Here is a 21,223-nt window from a genome sequence, read left to right as displayed (position 1 = left end):
TAAAGATTCGTCAATAATTATCACGCAATTCGTGTTCAATATTGGGAAATAGAAATACATATACATACAAACAACAAGCTTAACTTTCTCCCAAGTTTATTTTCTAATGATTCTAAATGCTTCGGCTTCATGATAGATGGAACCGAAGATTACCAGTTCGGGCACAACAATAGTTGCTATTGTGTTTGCCACGTTCGGAAATCTTTTATAAGGCACCAGCTGGTAAGATATTGTGTTCAGTTTGAATTTAATCAGCGGTCTGTGCAGTTGCTCGGAATTCAATAATTTAGACAGTGAGTGTGAATTGAAATATAGTATTTGGGGATATCTATGCAAATATTTTCAATTGACTTTATTACACTCTTCAATTAATAAAACAATTTACGGTGTATTTTGTGGTGTGATGTTTAAAAGAAATTTATTAAATTAATATTGAAAAGATTTTGTTTGTTGTCTGTGGCCTTAGAGGTGTAAGTTCTAGGGACTTGTTTACTTGCTGATAGTGAGCTGGAAAATTTAAAAATAGTATATAAAAATGATAAGGAAATTCGAATTTGGTGGTCTGTTGCTCGTAAAACTGCACTATACTGTTATCAAGGGGAAAGTTTACTAATCATTTAAAACAGCAGTTTAAACTTGATTTAATTGAAAGAAAATAAAACCTGTAAAGGTTTAAGGTTATATAATGTGGAAACTTATATCTATTAAAAATCTATATTTTTCATATCATACAATATATTCTATTAAAAAAACAGAAACATGCGGCAAGAAGACAAATTTATTTATAATTTTAATTCGAATATCAAATAAAGAAAAATATTATTTTATATATAAAATAACTATTATATAAATAGTTCAGTCAACATTTTTAGAGTTTTTTAAAGAATAGACTTAGTGTATTTCCTTATAATAGATTTCCTTAAGTTTTAGCTTTCGAGAGAGAGCTTAGTTAAAGCCTTCGTTTAAGCGTAAATGCTCCACGGTACGTCCACAGGTGGTACTTTGGTTTCTTTGCTTTTACGGTCACCCTTGGATTACAGGTGCAATTAATAGTAGAGGGAGTGCCTTATTACTTAGATCCCTATTTGTCCAGTTTACGCCTGAATGGAATACCAAATTATTGGCAAAGTAGGCGCACCTGCACCGGAATCCCCTTCAGACAGCGCCACTGTGCCATTGTTGCTCTCATGGAGGAGCTTTCGCTCATTTTGATTTTGGCGGGCATTTAAAACGTCAGCCTCAAAGATTTTAAAATTCTCTCTCAAAGTTGTAAAATGATTTTCCAATAATAAAATCAGGTGCCAGACCTTAAAACTAAACTAAAAAGTAGGTTTTCTGGCTAATATATTGGCCTGCGTGTAAAATTTTGACTTTTTTTATTCAGACTTTGTTTGGAGAGAAAACTTCCGCGAGAGCGGATAGAGTTGCCAGGTTGTTGGTTTCTTCGATATTTCTTTGTTTGTAATCGGTATCTGGCACAATGGTCGGATGCGGGCCGTTCCATAAGCTACCCGCCAAATTGTTTTCAACCTGAACGCAACGTGTGCGGTGCGCGGCCCTCCGACTCGGATTTTATTTCGCGAATTCCACCACAAAAAACCAATCAAGTTCGCCAATAAAAAAATTGTAAACAAATACCAGGAAACCCCGACTAGTAAACGACTAACAGAACAAATTTTAAAATCAGCAATTGTATGATAGTGGAACGGTAGCGGAATTATGAAAGAATTGGGTGAATAAAAGCGACAGAAAGCACTCGGCAAACGAACTGTAAATACGCGTTATCGCCCACATCTACCGCGCTCAACAGGCAACAGCTGATTATCACACCTTCCGTGCGTTTATTTCGCACATTTCAGTTTCCCTAGGTTCGTTTCCCCTACTATTTAATGCACAAAAAAAAATAACAAAAAAAGGGAATCACAAAAAGGATAAAAAAAAACAACTGGAAGAGCAGAGGACCATAAAAAGGCGCACAATAGTAGACTTTGGATTTATGGATTTCTGCGGTGTCCTTGCAAACAAGTGTCGCCTCTGGCAGTAGCAGATTGTTATTGTTGTTTTTTTTGTGATTACCGTTGTTGTCGTTGATGTTATTGTTGCTTTTGTTGTTGTTGGTATGGCAGTCATTATCCCTAATGCCTGTGATGAGAACAGGGATGTGCATCTGTGTGTGTGCGTGTATCCGACCGTGTGTGTGTGTGTTCCTGGGAATCAAGCATTCAGGCTGGGGATTTAAAGGCAATTTAAAGGACTTTCTAAAGAGTGAATGTTTTATTAAACGTGTTGTGTTTTCTAACTAAAGTTGGAACGGAATTTCTTGGCTTTTAATAAATTATAAAGGATATGAGAAACAAAAAGCCCAAGAATGTGAAAAGGGTTTTCAGGAAATTAATAAAAAATCTGTATCAGTCCTGAATATGACTTTGATTTGGTATTTATTTTCTGTATCCCATTTTTCCTGGCCCCAATATATTGGATTTTTATGTCCATATTTTGAAGAGCCCTCAACCTTTCCGATGGTATTTGAAAATTCCTGTAAAGTTGTTATATCGCCAACTCGCATTTCAAGAGCTTGGCAACCAACAATGTTTTGTTTTTGACTTTTATAAAATAAATACACATTCCAAAAGTTGAAAAAAGCCAGCGTGAAAGCGGGATGGCGAGAAGTGCAACCAAATCCATAGCGACTCTTGAGTGGCAGCATCACAAAACAAATATACACCAACACTCGCACAAATAGAAGGCACTTTGGCAACACCTGACCTGCCTCCCGCTTCCTGCCTGCCAGCCTGACTGCCACTGCCTACCCCATTCGATCCACCCCCCCCCCCATCACTCGCTCCTTGCCACACTTGGCTGGCTGTCTAGTAGCTGTCCATCAAGTTTGCCTTAATTTAATTAAGCGCTCAATGTCCTTACTGGCACACAGACTCACACTGACACGCCGACGGCAACATTAATACACAGTGCCAAATTTTATAGAATATAGGACATATTAATGTTTTAATAAACATACAGAAAGTATGATCCTTTTTATCAGTATTATATATATTTAAATACCTTTAAATAGAATAAAGCTCCTTATGAGCCAGTTTATTCTCGGAGTGTTGGAACACAAGGCAACGCTTGATTTGTTGCTGCCTTTTTTCACTCTTGACTGCATCAGACACTCACGCTCACATGCACGCATAGGGCGAGTGAGTGGCCAACACTTACACTCTTACAGGCTCAGACTACAACCGCAAAAGCCACAGGCCATTTTGGCATGAAGGATATTACAAAACACACACAGATATAAGGCATACATATGGACGGTGGACCATGTACCAGGCTGCTATGCCCCGAAGGTGTCTTGTAGGCAAGGTTACTGAGAGATGGCAAATTTTTATTGTAGGATCCTGTGCCTGCACCGACCTCCCCTTAACCCAGTCCACTTCTGAAAGCAACAATAACATGGCGGCCACCTGCTGCGGCTGCACTTAAGTCCATTCTACGGGTTTCTTTCTGTCTGTTTATTAAAATCCTTTTCTCTATCAAAGCACAGTAAAAAATAGTAAAAACTATTAAAATTAAAACCTTAGAAATTTATAAAAAAATGTAATAACTTTCTTAAGATTACAAAGATAATTTTTGTAATTTATTAATCTTTTCTAAGCTTTTACAATTTATTATTTACTGTGCACTCTTGTCTTCCTTTTGTGTGCCGCTCGGGGCCTGACTTTCTGACTTGCTGACTGTCTGCCTTGTAAATTTTTAATCAACTTGTACGTTTACCCTTGTTTTGTTTTCCCAAAACCTTACAGTAGCATGAGCCTTCCCTGTTGTGGGTCTTTTATTTTTCCCTCTTAAATCTTCTTCAAAATAATTGAAAAAACAATACAAGTTAAAAAACAAAAAAAATATTCGATATTATTCATAAAAGTTTGGTTGGTCAGTTGTAGCTTTTCTGTTGCTTCATAAATATTTATTTGATGACCGATTTGCATCGAAATTACGCGACTTATAATTTGTTTTCCTGCCGTCTTATTTGCATTTTTCAAAAATATATTTTTTATTCGATTTGTATAGAATTGTATTGTGGAACTATTCGTATTGTAAGCTTGCAGAATATAGAATACTATATTCCCGGCGGCATGTCTGCGAATTATTTCGCATTTCTGGTTGCTCTTGCTGTCTACATTTCCGCTTTTGGAATGGAGAATTCCACCGTTCTCTTTTATTTTCAATTCTATTCTCATTTTCTCCACCTCTTAGTGGAACTCATGGGGTATGGTAATTTTTGCAAGCGAAAGCCAGCCACAAAGTATCTGGGGGCAACTGGGGGGCCGTTTGGGGGCAGGGGTAGGGTCAGCTAATGAACTCGAGAGCTGTCTATGTATGTATGTGGGTCGGGGTCTGATTATTAACCATCCCTGGTTATTAAGGGTCAATACAAAAAAATTGTATCAAGCTATTATTTTGTATTCTCTAATGATAAAAAAATATAAGGAAATGGTTTGGGTCAAGAAAATAAATTACTATTTTCAAAAAATGTGTATTAAAGCTTTAATTTTTTTTTATATAATTAAATATATATTTAATTTATACTGTTTTTGAATCACGCTGCCATCTCTGATGATGATAAAAAATGCATGAGTAAAAGGTTTGGGGGGCTTCTGCCTCGGCCCAACTGACAGACGTTAATTTGAGCTTGGAAATAGTAATAATGATAATGACGATGATGACGATGTTATTTTTGTGTTGTTTGTTGCCATACAGCCAAGGCATTGACTTTTAGCACGTGCTGTGCGCATATTTATGTAAGCCACTGTTTGTTGTTTTCAGTTTCGTGTATTTTTTCCGCACCCCCACGGCTAATGGGGAGGAAGGCATTGTAAAACTGTCAATTACAATTTGAGCCCTCAAGAGAGGCCGACAAAAATTGACTTAATTCCATTTTCTCGCCGCTACACTTTCAGACCAAACCAAACGCCGCAAAGAGAGGGGCCAACTACTGTGTAAGAGAGTGCTAAATAGTTTCAATTTGCAACAAACGGAGCATAAAGATGAACAGCGATGAGGTACAAATGATCAAAAAGACCTGGGAAATCCCCGTGGCAACACCCACAGACTCCGGAGCGGCGATACTGAAGCTCTTTTTCACCCGCTATCCGTCCACCTTGGATAAGTTCCCCTTCCGCGATGTTCCATTGGAGGAGCTAGCCGTGAGTTTAATATTTGAATTAAATTTTAAAATATTTATAATTCATTTGGGATGTTTTTTTAGGGCAATGCCCGGTTCAGGGCACATGCTGGCAGGATTATTCGAGTCTTTGACGAGTCCATCCAGTTGCTGGGACAGGATGGCGATCAGGAGAAGCTGGACGAGATCTGGACCAAGGTGGCCGTCAGTCACATACCGCGTGCCATTTCCAAGGAGTCTTATAATGTGAGCATTCCATTTTATTTTATTACCGAAATTACTATAAATCCTTTATTATTTCCAGCAACTGAAAGAAGTTATCCTGGAGGTCCTTACCGCCGCCTGCAGTCTGAACGAGAGTCAAGCGGCCACGTGGGCCAAGTTGGTGGACCATGTCTACGGCATTATGTTCAAGGCCATTGACGAGGACGGCAACGCCAAGTAGAGGAGGGCATTTTAGGTGGCACCCGCGGATGCAACTGATGCAACATGCAACACATGCACAGCTTATGTAGTTCTAAGTAATTGATAAATGTTAGCTATTCTCGTTTTGTAATAATGAATGCGAATGTCCAAAAAACAAAGATACACTGGAAACTTTTTTCTGCGTAGAGCTACTCACATATACAAACGCACACACAACACACCGCACACCACACTCCAGACACACACCCGCACTTGCATTGCTCTGTAAAGCTTTAACCCATTGTCAGCCTTAAGCACTTGATAACAAAGGAATAAATGAAATCAGTCAGAAAAAAAACCAATGCTTATGAATAAAATTCAGTGTGGATTCAGAGTGAGTTCATTTTCCGTTTTCATTTAAGCTGCTTTTCGTAATAAATCCTGGTTTTTAAATTGCTCGGCATTTATCAAATTTTCACTTACGCTTTTATGCTGAAAATCCCCACGAAATTATAATTACAATAATTGCTTACTCACACGTAAAGAGGACAACTGAAAAAGCATTTAAGCGCACTCGAAAACCATTTCCGCTCTATGCTTTTCCCCCCATTTCAGCCTTGCCTGTAACTCATGCCAAAAGTTTCCCGTTGGCCAAACAATTGCAATCATCACTCAGCCACTGTTCCGTCAGTTGTTCTGAAAACGCTATTAATTTTCATTTTTAAAACACATAAATGCAGTGGGGAGGTGGGCCCAGAGCTGCAGGCGTTTTAGCCGAAATGCGTGCCCCGGAAAACAATGCGCGGCATTTGGTAGAGGTGGTCATGATGACATTGCGTATACGCCATGGAGCCCGCGAGAGTGCTGGCAAATGAAAAAGCGCTTAGTGAAATGTGTGGAGTGCCAGCAATCATAAAAATAAAGCATTGTTGAAAGTTGAGAAAGGTAGGATATAGGTATAACAATATTAAGGATACTTGTAAGGAAACATTTAAAAGAAAAATCTTTAAAATCCGGCCCTCAAAGAGATTTAAGATTACTAAAGTATGGTTAAGGTAATTAAGGTATCTTGTTAGAAAACCTAGCAGGTAAGTTAATAGAGGGGCGTTTCTTGGAAAAAGTTAAACGACCAATTGTCTCAGTTTCCAGATAACAGAGCCACCGACCCAACAGACCCAACTCTGTTACGTGCGGCACTGTTATCTTATCACCTAACATCGAGCGTTGTTGAGTCTCGGCGTTGGTGAAATGCTCCACAAAAAACGTCTTTGCCGAGCTTTTCAATAGTTTCGGCCAATAATGAAGAACAAAAAATAACAAAGTGAGCAGTTTACCAAAGCGACCGCCAATTTCAGTTCAATTCCGGCATCGCGCGCACCACGCGGCAACGAAACGGGCGTGAAATTCTTTTTTTTTACGGAAAAATATATCAGCCGCCATATACTCGATGATATTTTTGCATTTTCTGCGACGCCTTTGAATAGAAAACATTTTTTTTCCCCCACGGCCGAGTGATTGTGACTTGTGGTCCTGATTTTTATAAACTAATTTCGAAGTTTTGTGATTGCATCAGCAATAAATGTGGATATATAAAAATGATTTAAAGCACTATCGCTAACAGCTAAACATATAAATAAATTCTTGAATTAAAGACGATAAAATATAGTGAAAAGCCCTAAGGCTGATCAGAAATTGTGAACAAAAATCTATGCCGTTCAAAATAATTTTCCGCACAAAAGCAAAGGTGAGCCAAGCCAGATAGTAGGATTTTCTCCTTTGAAGCCTGTCACAGGCATTCCGGGCATTCATCGACAACTCTTTATAAGCTCTTACCCATCCTGCTTGCCTTGTCTGCTGCTCCACTGGATTAAACACGCCCACAGGCAATATATTCCATGCAAATTCACTTTTCGAGTCGGCGTCCCCTTGCGCCTTATGATGATAAAAGCAAATGATTGCAAAACAGCATTTTGCCCCAGGGCAAATATCGCAAAGTTCTTTCCATCTATTTGCTAAATTAAAATAAAATATCTTTGTGGAAATTCCCATCGGGTTCAGGGACTAGACAAAGTAACTTGGCTAAAAGGACGGTGTAGCCAAGGCACCGGATGACATTGTGGCTTTTATCTGGCACACATTTTTCTCATACGCCGCAGTCTGTTATTATTGAATTTGCATAAATCATCTGGATGGATTCTGGTTCTTGTTCTATACTTTGATACCCAATGCTTTAAAAACTTAAAGGGCTTATTTTTTTCAGTTTACAGGCCAACTTTGGTAATCTTAGTTGCTACATAAATGTCAAGGCTTCTGCTTGGGCTTTGTTTTGACCCCAACTTTCAAATTAAATTCTCCGAAAAGGCGTAAACAACAATTATCCAGTTCTCCCTTGCAGTTTTCCCTTCACTGTATTTGTGCCCTTTTAAACTTGACTTTTCTAGCATGTTTAGCATACAATTTGTGGAGTATTTGCCAGCATCCTTGATGTCCTGCTGCGAAGTAGGCAGCACTTAGCAAGCCAAACACTACACTGCGTATACGTAATGCTGCCGTCGGCACGAGCAAATGTATGGGCTTTGGAGTCACACCCAGTTATCGGCTTAACGGCAGGATAATATATGCTTTCATTAATCAATTTGTAAACTAATACCCCAACAAATATGAACAAGTTTTTGGCAAAAAGGCTTGGCTTGTTTTTCTAAGCCTTTTATAGTTGCGCAGTTTATGAAAATGTTTTTCTTGTAGCAAGTTTTGAAATTGTTTTGACGATTTGGTTTAAAGAAAAAAGTTCTTAGAGCATATTAAGTTGGTCAGTGACAAAGCACAGACTATGAATGGCAAGGACATGCTCTGGTTATTTTGCAGACAAGTTCACACTTTGTGGCGCCAGAAAAATAGGGTTCTCTATAGTAGTAAGATACTATTTTTAGTGGCTTTAAGATTTCCCCATGTCGATTCTCTTGAACACGAACAAAATTAATTAAATCCGTTTAAGCCCAGATTTAATTATATCGTCCATTAACCGCCTGCGGGCAGAAACTGTGGAAACAGTTCGCTGGAATTTAACACGCGTGTCATAAATGCCACCGCATGGCCACTCTGTGGCATCCTGCCAGGATGTTTATACAGGGCTCAGTGCCAAGGCCTGGTTGGCCCTGGTCCTGGTGGTTTACAATTTAAACTTTATCGGGCTCGTCTAGACATTAAAACACGTGTCGGTGCCACAGGGTTAAAGGATTAAATAATCAAAATATTTTCATTTCAAATTGCTTGTAGCGGCGGGAAAGATTTATTTATTTTAATTAAATGAAATATTATTAATTCATTGTCACTCATGTTTATTTTTGTCCCATTTCTGGTGAAAATTATGCATGCATTAAAAAATCGTAAATTATATAATTTTAGCGCGGGGAAATCCCTTTGGAATTACCTGATGACAAATGATAATTTAAGTTTCATGCAAATGTCAGAGATCTAAAACCGATTTATATATTTTCAAGCCAACAAGCAAGGCTACAGAGGTATTATTAAAATTTTTTTTGGCGACCCATGACTGGTATATGGATTCGCTCTTGCCTCTCGTGAACAATATCGTGTACAAACTATCTGTTTATTATGGACTTTTCCGTAATCTTATCGAAGAGGACGGGCAGACGGCTGGAAAGCTGCTTGATTGCACATTAAAAATAAACAAATGCCTAAAAATAGACAAGAAGCCGAATCGTAGACGGTTTGTCTTCCGACTTGGCGGCACCGCCGGCAGTTCATTTCCATTCCGATCGGCGGGCGTGTGTTTGCCAAAGGTCATATATTCGATACATTGATATACTGATATTGTACATAAATTTTTCTCAAGTAGCCGGGATTGAAGTGGGACACATAATGAAGTGTTTTCACTCGTCGGGTGAGCTAATATTGATTTATATATTTCTGTTTATTACCATTGAACAATTGGAGATATAAATAGAAATTGCGTTTTGATAAGTGACCGACTGGCAGAGTGAGTAAGGGTGTATAGGGAGTATGATTTTATTGGAACATAAAAAAATATTTATCAATTAGAAAAAAAGGTAGAGGGATTTGTAATAATCTAATCATAAAAATAAAATTATTTTAGTAATTTATATTTTTCCGTAACCATGGAATCTTTTGAAGAAATTCCATGCAAATTATTATTTTTTGTTATTTTTGAACTATCTTGATAGCTTAGTTTCTTTACGTCTAAAATAAAATTAGAAAAACCCGGTAATCAACAACTACAGCACCCATGCAAAAAACTGAAAATCACATTGAATTAGATTTGTTTGCTTTACACGCCGAGTGGCTGATAAAAAAAAGGGAGGCAACAGCATAACTACGAGTTCGACAAATACTCCAGTACAGCCCTGGACAAGCGTCCATGTGTGCCTGAGTGCGGGGCTTAGTACGGTCGATGGGCTTACGACCAGGCTTCGGGCCAAAAACAAAGCCAAAATCTCCGGACATGATTGATTCGGCCGGCGTATTGTGGCTTTCGGTCGCCGCTCGGTGCGATCTTAATCAGTCAGTGCTCGCTAAAAATAAAAATAAACTGACATTCGGCAAGACGACTGGGCCAGTTAACGAAATTGATAAGGCTCCCTGAATGATGTCCAGGCCAATTTGTAAATAAATTTATTTGATTTTTACGTTCGCAGCTCTGGAAATATTTGCTTTTTTTCTATTTCCAGCACCTCTATCAATGCAAATAGTGTGCTTCAGTATGATTGATGTTGGCACTTTTTTGGTTGGGCCACAGTCATTGCGGTTGCCAAATGAAATTAGCCTTCTTCGCCTCGAATCGCCACCGATATCGCGGCATGTTGGCAGGCACATGACCCACACTGAGTTTTGATATCTCCCTGCCATTTGGCATTCCATTTTCTGTTTTGTCACGGTTCCTGTGATGAATTCATATTAATTGCCGACAGCTCCGATTGCCCACAAGTGTTGGATTGCAGTGTTTTTTATGTGTTCGGCAATGCGGCTTCCCCGCTCCATCATCATCATGTTTATAGTATGTAGGTGGGTTGTTAGATCGGGACTTTCCGCACACACTGCGTATACGCAATCTAAAGTTCAGCCTACCCACGACGCTTTATCGGAAACGAGATAAACTGAATTATCTGACTTTTATAGAATTACAAAAATAGTTTACCAATCGGTGGCATGGAAAGTATATCCGGAATCGGTATAGTAATAACCAAATCGATATTGTAAATACTTTTGGTAAAGACTTTAGGTATATTTATAATACATTACCAGCTCTTAAATCTATTATGATATAAAATGGATTTAGCTCCCTTTAGTTATTGCCAAAAACATAATAAATCGAAAGATTTATCTCAAGAAATTGAGAACCCTTAATTTCTTCAAGTCCAAAGTTTATCCCATCGATTTCTTTTGACGATCAGCCGCATGACTAACTGAAAGAACTCTCTGCGATACAGAACAATCACAAGTTTAGAGCTTGTCACCGATTAGATTAGAAATCCCTACCTACTAGGGCTGACCATTATTTTTATATTTTTTGCCGATTTCTCCCCTTGTTCTTGATGACGTTTCGAGAGATTGTGGCCAAAAAAATTGTTGTGACGCCGAAAATTGAAAGGTATTCGAGTGTGAGATTTCCACGGAATATTACCCCGAATGGCCTTCGTTATGAGCCGCCTTATCACAGGCCGCATGCAATCCACAACAATTCTATGGAAATTGCCGCAAACAACAGGTACCATGTTCATTATCTACTGCAGTAACGTCGAGGAAAATCTAACAAATTATTGGGCATCAGTAGCCGTGACTCACTGTGGGGCCCGAAAGCATATCGTAAAACCCATTCATTCGCAATGCTTGTCAAAGTAATGTTGTTATGGTGCGGAGTCGTAAATAAAGAGGTATATGATTAATACCTATGGCTAGGGAGGTTCTGCAGTTAAAGGTTCTGTTTACTTTGGAGCGTGCGTGCATCTATAGAACCCCTGCAATCGAAGATAAAGGCTGTTGTCTTTCGCTATCAATACTAAAAAATGTGATAGCTGTCGGGGAAAATAAATAAATTTATGGCTAAGGGTCTGATTTTTATTGTTTCGGATTTTGACATTCGATAAAAAAGGAAATTGTTTATTAATTGATTTTTAAGAATACAGAGTATGCACTGCTATGCATTCTAAGTTAGATATTCTTTCGCCCTGCCATTTTTATTCCTTCTTTCCATTTGCATGCAAGTGTCAGTTTCACATTAAAGTGCTCGGCACTCGAGCCGTTTCACAGAAATGCACTTCAGCCCCAAAGGCAACCCATTAAAACTTAAATGATTTATGTAGTATCCACAAAGTGCGAGGAAACTGCTAATGACTTCAATCACTTGATTCACACCAGCAGGAACCGAAGGAGTCGAGCACGGAGGGAGTCTCTTCAAAAAGCCAGCCCCGAGCCAGAACATGTTGCGGCGAAACTTCGGTTCAATTATGCGAGCAATCAAAGCAACTTAATTACCCAGTGGCTGTCACAAGAGTCCTTCGGAGAGACAGATTGGAAGGGGAGGAGCAAAGGATCCGGAGAAACGGGGGCCCCTGGTTCAAAGCAGAGACTATGCAAATTAGCCAGGCCAAAGCCCAGCACAGGCTATTTGGTTCTCAAAATGACAGAGCAGCCGAGAGTTGCGAGTCACTCGATTTGATTGGAGCGCAATTGCCAAGAACAGGTGTTAACAATACCCAAATGAGCAGACAACACCTGGCTCTAATGCTTCTGTTTCTGCTTGTGGTATTGGCTCTGGGACCCAAAAGTTGCGTGGCCACTTGCCGGGAGGAGCCGGCCAGGGACTGCGAGGCTATATGCGATGCGAGTGGCAGGAACTGCACGATTAGAGCTCTCGTCCTTCTGCCAGACGACAACATGTACCAGGCATCTCTGCCAAGAGTCCTGCCTATCCTCAAAGTGGCCGAGCAACAGATCCGGGCCAAGGCTCTGATACCGCCGCATATAGATTTCGAATGGCTGGCCCACGACACCAAGTGCGATGCCTCCTTGGGAGTCATCAAGGCCATGGACGGGATCATCAAGCAGTGCGCCCAGGTGATCTTTGGACCTGTCTGCGATTACTCTCTGGGTAAGTGGCATCAAATTTTTAAAAATTGCTTAGAATACTATTAAAATATATATCAAGAAAGATTGAAGTTGTTTTCTCAGAAAAATGCAAGAGGAACCAAGCCAGCAAAAATAAGTAAACACCTTAAATTTGTGGTCACAAACAATATAGGGTATGGAACATTTAATGCGTACTTAGAATATACAAAGAATTGCAAATTTCTTTTGACATTTTCCTTGAATATATAATATTTTCAATCTTTAAGCTTGAATGTATAAATTCAATTTATTAAATTGACAAGAACTTTTTTGCATTTGTCCCTCAATTTTTTTTTATTTATAACATTGAAGCCTTGGATCTTAATTAAAATTGTACAAACCCTTTATCCTTTAACCAGCTGCTGTTAGCCGTATCACCAAGTATTTCAATAGCCAGGGAACTCCCTTGATCTCAGTGGGTGGGTCCACCTACGACTTTGAACAGAAGAAGACCGACTGCGATGACGAGTTCTATATGCTATTGAGAACGGGAATGATTAGTTTCGAGACCATCTCCGAACTGACCATAAACGTGATGAAACGGTAAGTGTGTTATCCTTTTGATATTCATAATCCCTGCCAAAAGCACTAGCATCCTTGCAGGCACAATTGGTCCCATTCTATCTTCTACTACGAACGTGACGGGCAACGAAGTGTCGCCGGAATGCACACCTGCTTTCTCATGATGAAATCCTTAGGAAAACAAATGCGCAACGAGAACATGACATTTGCCCAATTTCCACTAGAGCCCAACTTGACAAATCGCACGGAGGAAATGCGCCGAGAAATTGGCAATAAACATGCAAGTGAGTGTTAGAACGATTTTGTAGCAAAGATTTTTACCCACTGTTAACTGGGCTAAGAAGGGGAAACTCTGTTAAGAGTTTCACCAACGTTTAAGCTGAGACAGCAACCAGTAAGGAAAGTGCAATAAGCGCATACAAGTTTTCTGTTACAGCTTTTGTAGTGGTCAACACTGCGTATACTTAATGACCGCGAAAGTGTAAATATTTGGAAGTAGAAATAAAAGTTTAACGAGCGATATTATTTGACTGAATACTATTTTAACTTTTTATTAAAACTATTTTCTACGTATTAAAATAAGATTATAAATATTTTTTGGTAATGGGATAGGTGATATGTTAGTTATGTAAAAGGTAAGGAAAATAGGTAATTAAAGTTTATTAATCCATAATTCTAAAAACCATATAAGTTATCCATATAACTAAAAAAAGCTTTAAATGCCAAAAAAATAAACAAGCTCACCCCGTAAACTTAAAAAACATAAACAAACCCATTCTCCAATCCTATAAACTCCCCGCAAAAGCTTTATGATTACTTGCCACGTGCAACTTGCCACACCAGCTGATTGCTGGTTAAAAATGCCGGTTCTGTGTGCAATTCGAATGCTTCGATATCGAAAAGAGTACGAAGACCAATCGAGTCGGGCCATGGCGAAAAGGCGCCAGAAGCCGGTGATAAACCGTCAAGTGAACTACAGCCAAAGCGGAAAGCGTGTCTAACCGGAAACGGAAATCGGCCGTTTAAGTGAGAGTGGGTGAAGAACCTGACGTATAACTAATGGAAATTATGGTGGAAAGTGAAAGCAATGATTGATGGATTTATAGAACAATACAAATCAAAGTACAGTGAAAGACGGAAAGAAAATTATACTTATAATGAATAATTTGAGGCATGTGGCACGGAAAGCGTTGGCCTGCCTGACAAGCCAAAGCTGCATTATTTGATAAATGATCGGCAACTGTGTGGACAACAAGGGGATAAAGCCTGCAGATGCAATTTTCCAGCTTGCAAGTTTTCTGTTTAAGTCCTAGAATGGGCATCTTGAGAAAAATATTGCCTCTAATTTAAAATAAAAATCTGTAACAAGTAAAAGTTAAAAAATGTCATGCTATTATTTGTGACAAAAACACAAACATATTAGGGAAAATGTTTTCAGTAAAATCTCAAAAAACTTTGAACACAAGTTGGCTCCTTGTGCTCATTGTCATGCAGGAAAAGTCGCCCTTTTTGGCGGCTCTTGGCTGCCAATTCAAACTGCTTCCTTCTTGGCACTTGCCACATGTCCGTGGACATTCCAGCAGCTGTTGCCAAGATATATGCAAGCCAAGGCACTGCCACCAACAATTAAAATGTTTCTCCGTTCTCGACTTGCCCCCGAATATGTGCCGTTTTTGCGCCTGTGGCAGCCATGGAGAATACACAAGTATTTACCAAAAAAGAAGCCAACAATTCTCTCAAGACCTAAATCATATAACATTAAACCGTTCATAAATCTTACTCGTTAGTGCATCCTTGTTATGCAACTCGCCTTTTGAAACTCTACAAATTTGAGAGTCCAAAGGAGCAGACCGTTTCCCAAAACGGGAAACCCCGGTTTTTTTTTGTTAATCTCTCACAACAAAAGCCATTTAACCAACTAAGTTAGAAAACGCGAAGCCATAAATTTGCATATGTAGGTACTTTTTCTCAACGTTATGTGGTACTAGAGAGCTACTTATGAAATTTTGACTATCCTTTAATATAATTCACCCGTTCACAGATTTTATAAAGAGAACATTGCCGTTTTGAACGGCGAGAGAGGAGGGCTTTACGTAGATTTCGTTTATTTATTTAGATGTAGGAAATGAAAACATCGTGGCAAAGTAGCCTTGGCAGAGGATTGCATTGGCATGCAGAGGGAAAAATTTGATTGCCATTCCCGAAGCGGGGGAATCAAAAGCGCCACCATCTCAAGGTGCCCAATGGAAATCAGGATTGCGATGGAGATGGGGCTTTGGCGAGAAACAAACATGCAAATGAGGCTCTGAGAACTGCGATTCCCCTGCACGTGGGTGTGTGAGCCAGCCTGCCTGCCTGCCTGCCTAGTTGCCGGGCTTACTGCCTGCTAAGTGCATTTGCAATTAGCCATCACACAGGCGAACCGGCTCGAATGGCAGGACGAGCCAGATCGAATTAGAAAACAATAGATATGAAATGGAATCCTGGAAAATATCCCATTGATTCAATCACAAAAGTAATTACCATTTGGAAAATAATCAAATAACTTGTCTCTGTCAAGCTGCCGTAATTAAAGTCGGCCAATGCTCAAACTTTTTGCCAACGGACCAATTGTTCCACCAGTTTTTCACAAATTTTATATGCGACTTTTTCCGCCCTGCCACTGGATTAAAAACTTTTTGCTGATGTTGCAGAGTGTTGTTAACCAATACTCACATGCCAGGCACTTTGCCGCAAAAAGTAAAGTACTACATATGTGGCTAACCAGCACACACACACAGATGGGTTTTCACACCCATTTAGCCAACTAACGTGTTGACTGCACCTGGACTAAAAGCCAAAACCTGTTAACATAAACAGTTGAACGCTACTGGCATACCAAATGATTTTACTCAAAAAGAGAAATATGGATTTGCTTATTCTGGAAACTAAACTTCCTGCTGGGACAACTTTAGCCGACTTATGACACTAACTTTGGCCAAGTTGTCAGCGAGGAAGCCTAGAAAAACAATTAGTCAAGAAAAACTTTGCTTCACGGGAAGGGAATGAGGTTGAAAACATTCTGGTGTAGAAGGCGCATCTGCTAAATGCTAAATAATTTTCTTTATTTGTGAAAATGAACAGGAAAATGGGCCAAGATAAATTACTCTAAATGTTTACCACAAAGACATTTAGTTTTTTTTCTGTTTTTTAACTTCGAAGACCAAGCCAAAAAAATGTTAAACTACTTCGTAGTAGTCTTGAATTCAAATCTTACTATAATACCTTAATTTAACCACAAGTCGACCGTTGGGAAAACCAAAAGCAATTCTTAGTAAATAGCGTAAGCCGCTTATTGGCAACTGAGATACTTGAAAGCGAAAAAAGCTCTAAAAGACACCTTCAAAAAAAGAAGAAAAGGAAAAAAGAGTAACACTAAAGAAGCGTTGCACAAAACGTAAAACAAATGTTTGCATGTAGAACACATCCTGAAGGGAAAGAACGAAAAAAAAGAGACTTTGTCCCTGCACTTGGCAGACATTCTTATGCCTTCTGTGGTAGCGATAAGGGTAATGTGCCATGCAGAATCCGAAGCACTTCCTGAGCAGATTGTGAGCAATGCTCTCGTACCTAAGCCGACATGTTTGTCATTTGCAAAACGCCCGAGCCAAGGCTAAAATAGCGAAAAATCACTTAATCTGCATAAAAAATGGAAAGAGAAAACTGTTGCATACTTTCCGGCCACAAGGCAAATGAGAAATGGCTGCCAGATGGGTTTTGTAAATTTTATGATGGTACTTAGTAAAAGACTACTTAGTATTTTTAAATAAATGATATCCTAAGTAATTAAAAGAACAGTGTTGAACTTAACTCCTTTAAAAACTTTTGCCAAATGCTTGTTTCAAAGTAACAAAATAAAAAATGAATAATAAATCCTCTCTCTATTGAAGTACTATTCTTTTGTTAAAACAAATTGAAAAATTGCACAGAGCTTAAGCTTGAAACTATTTTTCATCGATATTCGCAAATTCCTCGTTAGGCGATTCTACATCATCTGCCTTGCATACAAAGAAGGACCATGGAAAATCGTTTGCAAAACGCTTCGGAGACATTAAATAAATAAATTTTTGCAGTTGCCGGTTCTTTGAATGCAATTTTTGTTGTTCCACCCTCGGCTTGCCATAAATACCAATCCGAGCTAGAGGCAACGAAATCCATGAAAGAAACTCAAGACAAAAAACAATTTCGAAGAGAACCGAATGTGAAAGAAAAATGCAGTCTCTTTTTATTATAAAATAATATATATATTGGCAAAAGTTCAAGTTTTCATCTGAATAATGAATTTCGCATGTTCCCCAAGAGTTTATCCGTTTAACCAAGAAAACCCATTATAAACTGGTAAAATCTGCAATTCAATGCAAAGTCACAAAAAAAAAACACGAAACATTTAACTTTTGCAATGGCCGTGATGTTTTTAATAAATTTCGTTTACTGCTGCCTGGGTGAGATAGCAGGCGGCACCCGAAAATCAACCGAAACTTTAGTGTTATGACTGCGGCGGCCATTTGTTTATTGTTGACATTCTTGGCCAGTATTCAGGATCCTGTTCCGGTCCTGCCATTATACCACAATTAAGAAACCTTATATTTAAGCAAGATGCGAGTGCCATAAATTTTATTTGCACATTCAATAATTTTAATGTAACACCGAGGCTTTAGAATTTTTCATAAACTGCACGACCACAATAAATAAATCAAAAGGGATGTGAAAACGTTAGTAAATGGTGCATACGATGTAATTCATTTAGCATGAGCTGTGGTAACTAAAAAAAACAACATGGGAGGAAAAGGCATTAAGAGCTGTCTGCTAATGCGACAGGGGTAAACACATTTCCGCCAGGCTCCAACCCTGGATGTGCTCCTTTGACAAATGAAAATTGCTCTGAGCTGAAAAACAAACATAAAATAAGGAAAACAAAAGGCGAACGAGTTGCGTGTCACGTAAAGCGAATTTTCTGTTTGCGCGCTGTGTAATTTGTTGATTGTTGGCTTTTGAGATTACGCATACGCCACATTGGTTTTAAAATCGAATTGAAAAATTCGAAAAAAAATCGTGACTAAAATAATGGCAATGCTGAGAATTCTCTTGATGTGTTAAACATTTAATTTTGAGTGAATTAGCCTATCAAAAGTGTTCAATTAAGGCACCTATTAATTAACTAAGTGACTTGCTCCACTAAAGTGTCTTCATTGTTCCCATCACTTGCATTAGCCAAATGCTCCATATTTTTTGTCGTGTTCCCGTGTCACTTGGCAAATATGAAAATTGCTATCCTGGCCATGCAATTAAGTAAAATAACAAGCTTTCGATTTTAGGTCCTAGTACCCGGAGTCTCCCTTCCTTCAGCCGCTTGTTAACCCTATTTAGTTTCCGTTTCGTTTGCTCTTTTTGTTTTGTTTACCGGCTTTGCGCTTTTCACCATGCATTGTCTCTACGTATCTGTATCTGTGTTGGTGTCCCCATCAACGTATCTGTATCTGTATCGGTGGCTATGTGTTTGTACCTGTCCGGCGCTTTATGCCGGAGCCATTCCTCTTGTCCTGTCGTTAACATTGTGCACAGCACGGCGTTGCAAGTTGGCGGGAGCGCGCCGCGTCCGGAAGCCGAGACATTGGGTTAGCTTCAAACTGGGCAAAAACGGGGCAGGGGGGCGTGGCCATGGCTGGGCAGGTCGGTCATGCATGAAAAAACGTGGCCGCAACTTGACGTTGGCCGTAAAAGGTTTTTCGCCGGGATTGTGTTTGCCTGGGTTGGGTCAAAAATTAGTTGAGTTAGTAAATGGTTTGACACAAGAAAATGTAGCATGGCACCATAAAAAGTATTTTTCAAAAAATTGGGGCCTTAAATTAATACATACATTTTTGTTATAATGGTATATCATTTAATGGTATAACAGTTTCTACTTATTTTCTAAGAAATCCTCTTTAAAGTCTTGAGTAATTGAAAAGTAATCGAGTACATTTTCCGTTGTATATAATTCATGATTCATACACTTTCTCCCTCAATTACTTACTTTTCAAGAGCTTCTTTCCTTTCTTCCATCTCTGGCAAAATGAATGCAAATTATTTTTTAATTGCCTTGCTGGCCGCAAGATGTCTTACCACTTTCCATGGCCTTCGCCTCGGCAGCCTCGCCAGTTTCCGGCGAAGCCGTTGAAATCATTTCATGAACACTCCATTACTCGGCCAAGCCAAACTCAATTTACATGCCAGACATGCCCGCTTTACTTTTTCACTTTAGCTCTTAAATCCACGGCCGCAAGGATGAATTTGTTGAGCAATCATATTGTTTATAAATAGCAGCAGCAGACAGTTATCGCCGCCGCGAGACTTTTGACTATAACCCGGCTTTAGCCAGTCTGAGTCCGGCCACCGAGTTTATTCTGCGGCTTGTTGTGAGCGTGCGAAATTTATATGCCACTTAAATGCATTTTTCTGCTCAAAGTGCCATGAAATGCGTTGCATTTCCGCTTCCATTCTTCGTGGATGCGCGTCTGCTTGGTTTTATTTACTTGGCTTTGGCGTCAGCTTGCAGTCCCCAGCAGCGAGGAGAAGTCAAGAGGCACAAACTCACTGCCAGTCGGCCACAAGGATACCACGCGGATACTTGCCACATGCAAACGGGGGAATCTCTCCTTGCCCCTGCAAGTATGCAATAAAATTGCCCTCGCAGTAATTTATTATTTTGGGGGCCACTTTTCCGAATCCCTCCTTTGTTTGCCCATTACTCAGCAGTCTGGTTAAGCTCAACTTAAATTCTTAAGCGCTGCAGAAAGTGGTCTTCGCTTAGCACATTTCTGGCCAACACCATTCACACTCTCCCAGTTTTCGCCATTTATTTTTAATGCATTTCCTAGAACAATGGGACAGTTTTGTGATAACTTTCACACAGATTTTCGCACCATTTCCCGTGTCAATTTTATGTTTCCATTTTTTTTTTACACCGGTCCTGCAGCTGTCAGCGTATGCTAAGCTGTCGCCTGTCAGTTAGCGGAAAATTGTATTTTCATCTCCGCGTAATGCAGCGTTGAAATTGCAGTCACAGAATGATAAAAATTCCGACACCGAAATTCACATAAAAAATCAAAGAATTTATCCTTAAATTTGAAACAATCATGCCATCAAATAGAGCTCTTTTCCATGACCCGAAACTGAATGTGTTTGTTAAAACTTTGCTTGCTCTTGGCCGGAAACTTTTTCGAAACGAAAAAAAAATAGAAGAATCTTTGAGGAATGCTGAGCACTCAACTAATTGTGTTTGCCAGCACTTTGCTGACTGGAAAATGGGATTAAATCCAACAAATATTTGCTGCAAATTTGCAAGTTGAACCAAGTTTATTGACAGCTTCATTTTCATACTTAATTTATTTCTCACTTTTTGTTACTTTTGTACTTTTCCCATTACACTGTTGGATGTTGGCTGTTGGCAGTTGCCAGTTTTCAAATTTTTTCCAACTGATTTGTCATTTTGTAGCAAATTGAACGTTAAGGTGGCAACTGTTAGATAAAAATCCCCGCCCACGGCATCCTACGGCATCCCACGGCATAGAATGCAAAAAGTTTTATTTTAATGCATACAATTAGCGCCGTTGAGTGAAAAGCCGTGTTCACAGCTGAAAATCCGCTCAAATCCTGCGAAAAGTTTAAACTGAATTTACGGTTTTAATTTTTAGCTAGTTTAGCGATAGCAGTGGCTAGTTATAGTCCATTTTCCAGTGCAGAGTATCACAATAAAAAAAACACACAATCTTTTAAATGTATTTTGCAAACAAAAAACCAGTCGCACTTATGAATTACATTGTGCCCCACCAGACGGCCGTGTTGAGCCCACAACAAAAGTTGTTACAAGCCCGGCCGAGGAGCACACTGTAAACCTCATTAACTGGCAACACAATAGACCACAATGCAGCTTGTTACCACACTCCT

General features: G+C 39.3%; 2 protein-coding genes across 4 annotated transcripts in view; both read left to right on the top strand.

Moving 5' to 3' along the window:
* Positions 1–233: 233 nt before the first annotated feature.
* glob1 (globin 1) lies at positions 234–5,988 on the top strand. Of its 2 annotated transcripts, none has more exons than XM_017248332.2 (4): positions 234–293; positions 4,962–5,207; positions 5,270–5,431; positions 5,490–5,988. In XM_017248332.2, exons 2-4 carry the CDS (start codon positions 5,049–5,051, stop codon positions 5,628–5,630), a joined length of 462 nt encoding a protein of 153 aa, XP_017103821.1. In that variant the 5' UTR covers positions 234–293; positions 4,962–5,048; the 3' UTR covers positions 5,631–5,988. The 2 variants fall into 2 exon arrangements, with proteins under 2 accessions (XP_017103821.1, XP_017103822.1); XM_017248333.3 differs by lacking the exon at positions 234–293 and adding an exon at positions 1,525–1,868.
* Positions 5,989–7,240: 1,252 nt separating this feature from the next.
* Positions 7,241–21,223, top strand: part of LOC108129823 (atrial natriuretic peptide receptor 1) — a 37,186-nt gene continuing 23,203 nt past the window's right edge. Inside the window, exons 1-4 of one of the 2 annotated variants that reach the window (XM_070281052.1) lie at positions 7,241–7,334; positions 11,990–12,719; positions 13,096–13,279; positions 13,340–13,542. In XM_070281052.1, coding sequence (XP_070137153.1) covers positions 7,299–7,334; positions 11,990–12,719; positions 13,096–13,279; positions 13,340–13,542 — 1,153 coding nt within the window. In that variant the 5' untranslated portion in view covers positions 7,241–7,298. Of the gene's footprint in view, positions 7,335–11,986; positions 12,720–13,095; positions 13,280–13,339; positions 13,543–21,223 lie in introns of both variants that reach the window. The other variant, XM_070281051.1, reaches the window with a different exon arrangement.

Source organism: Drosophila bipectinata, chromosome 3R, assembly GCF_030179905.1.
Source record: "Drosophila bipectinata strain 14024-0381.07 chromosome 3R, DbipHiC1v2, whole genome shotgun sequence".
Lineage (NCBI taxonomy): Eukaryota > Metazoa > Arthropoda > Insecta > Diptera > Drosophilidae > Drosophila > Drosophila bipectinata.
Note: the sequence above shows the minus strand (reverse complement) of the source record. Positions and strands in the feature narration are given on the sequence as shown.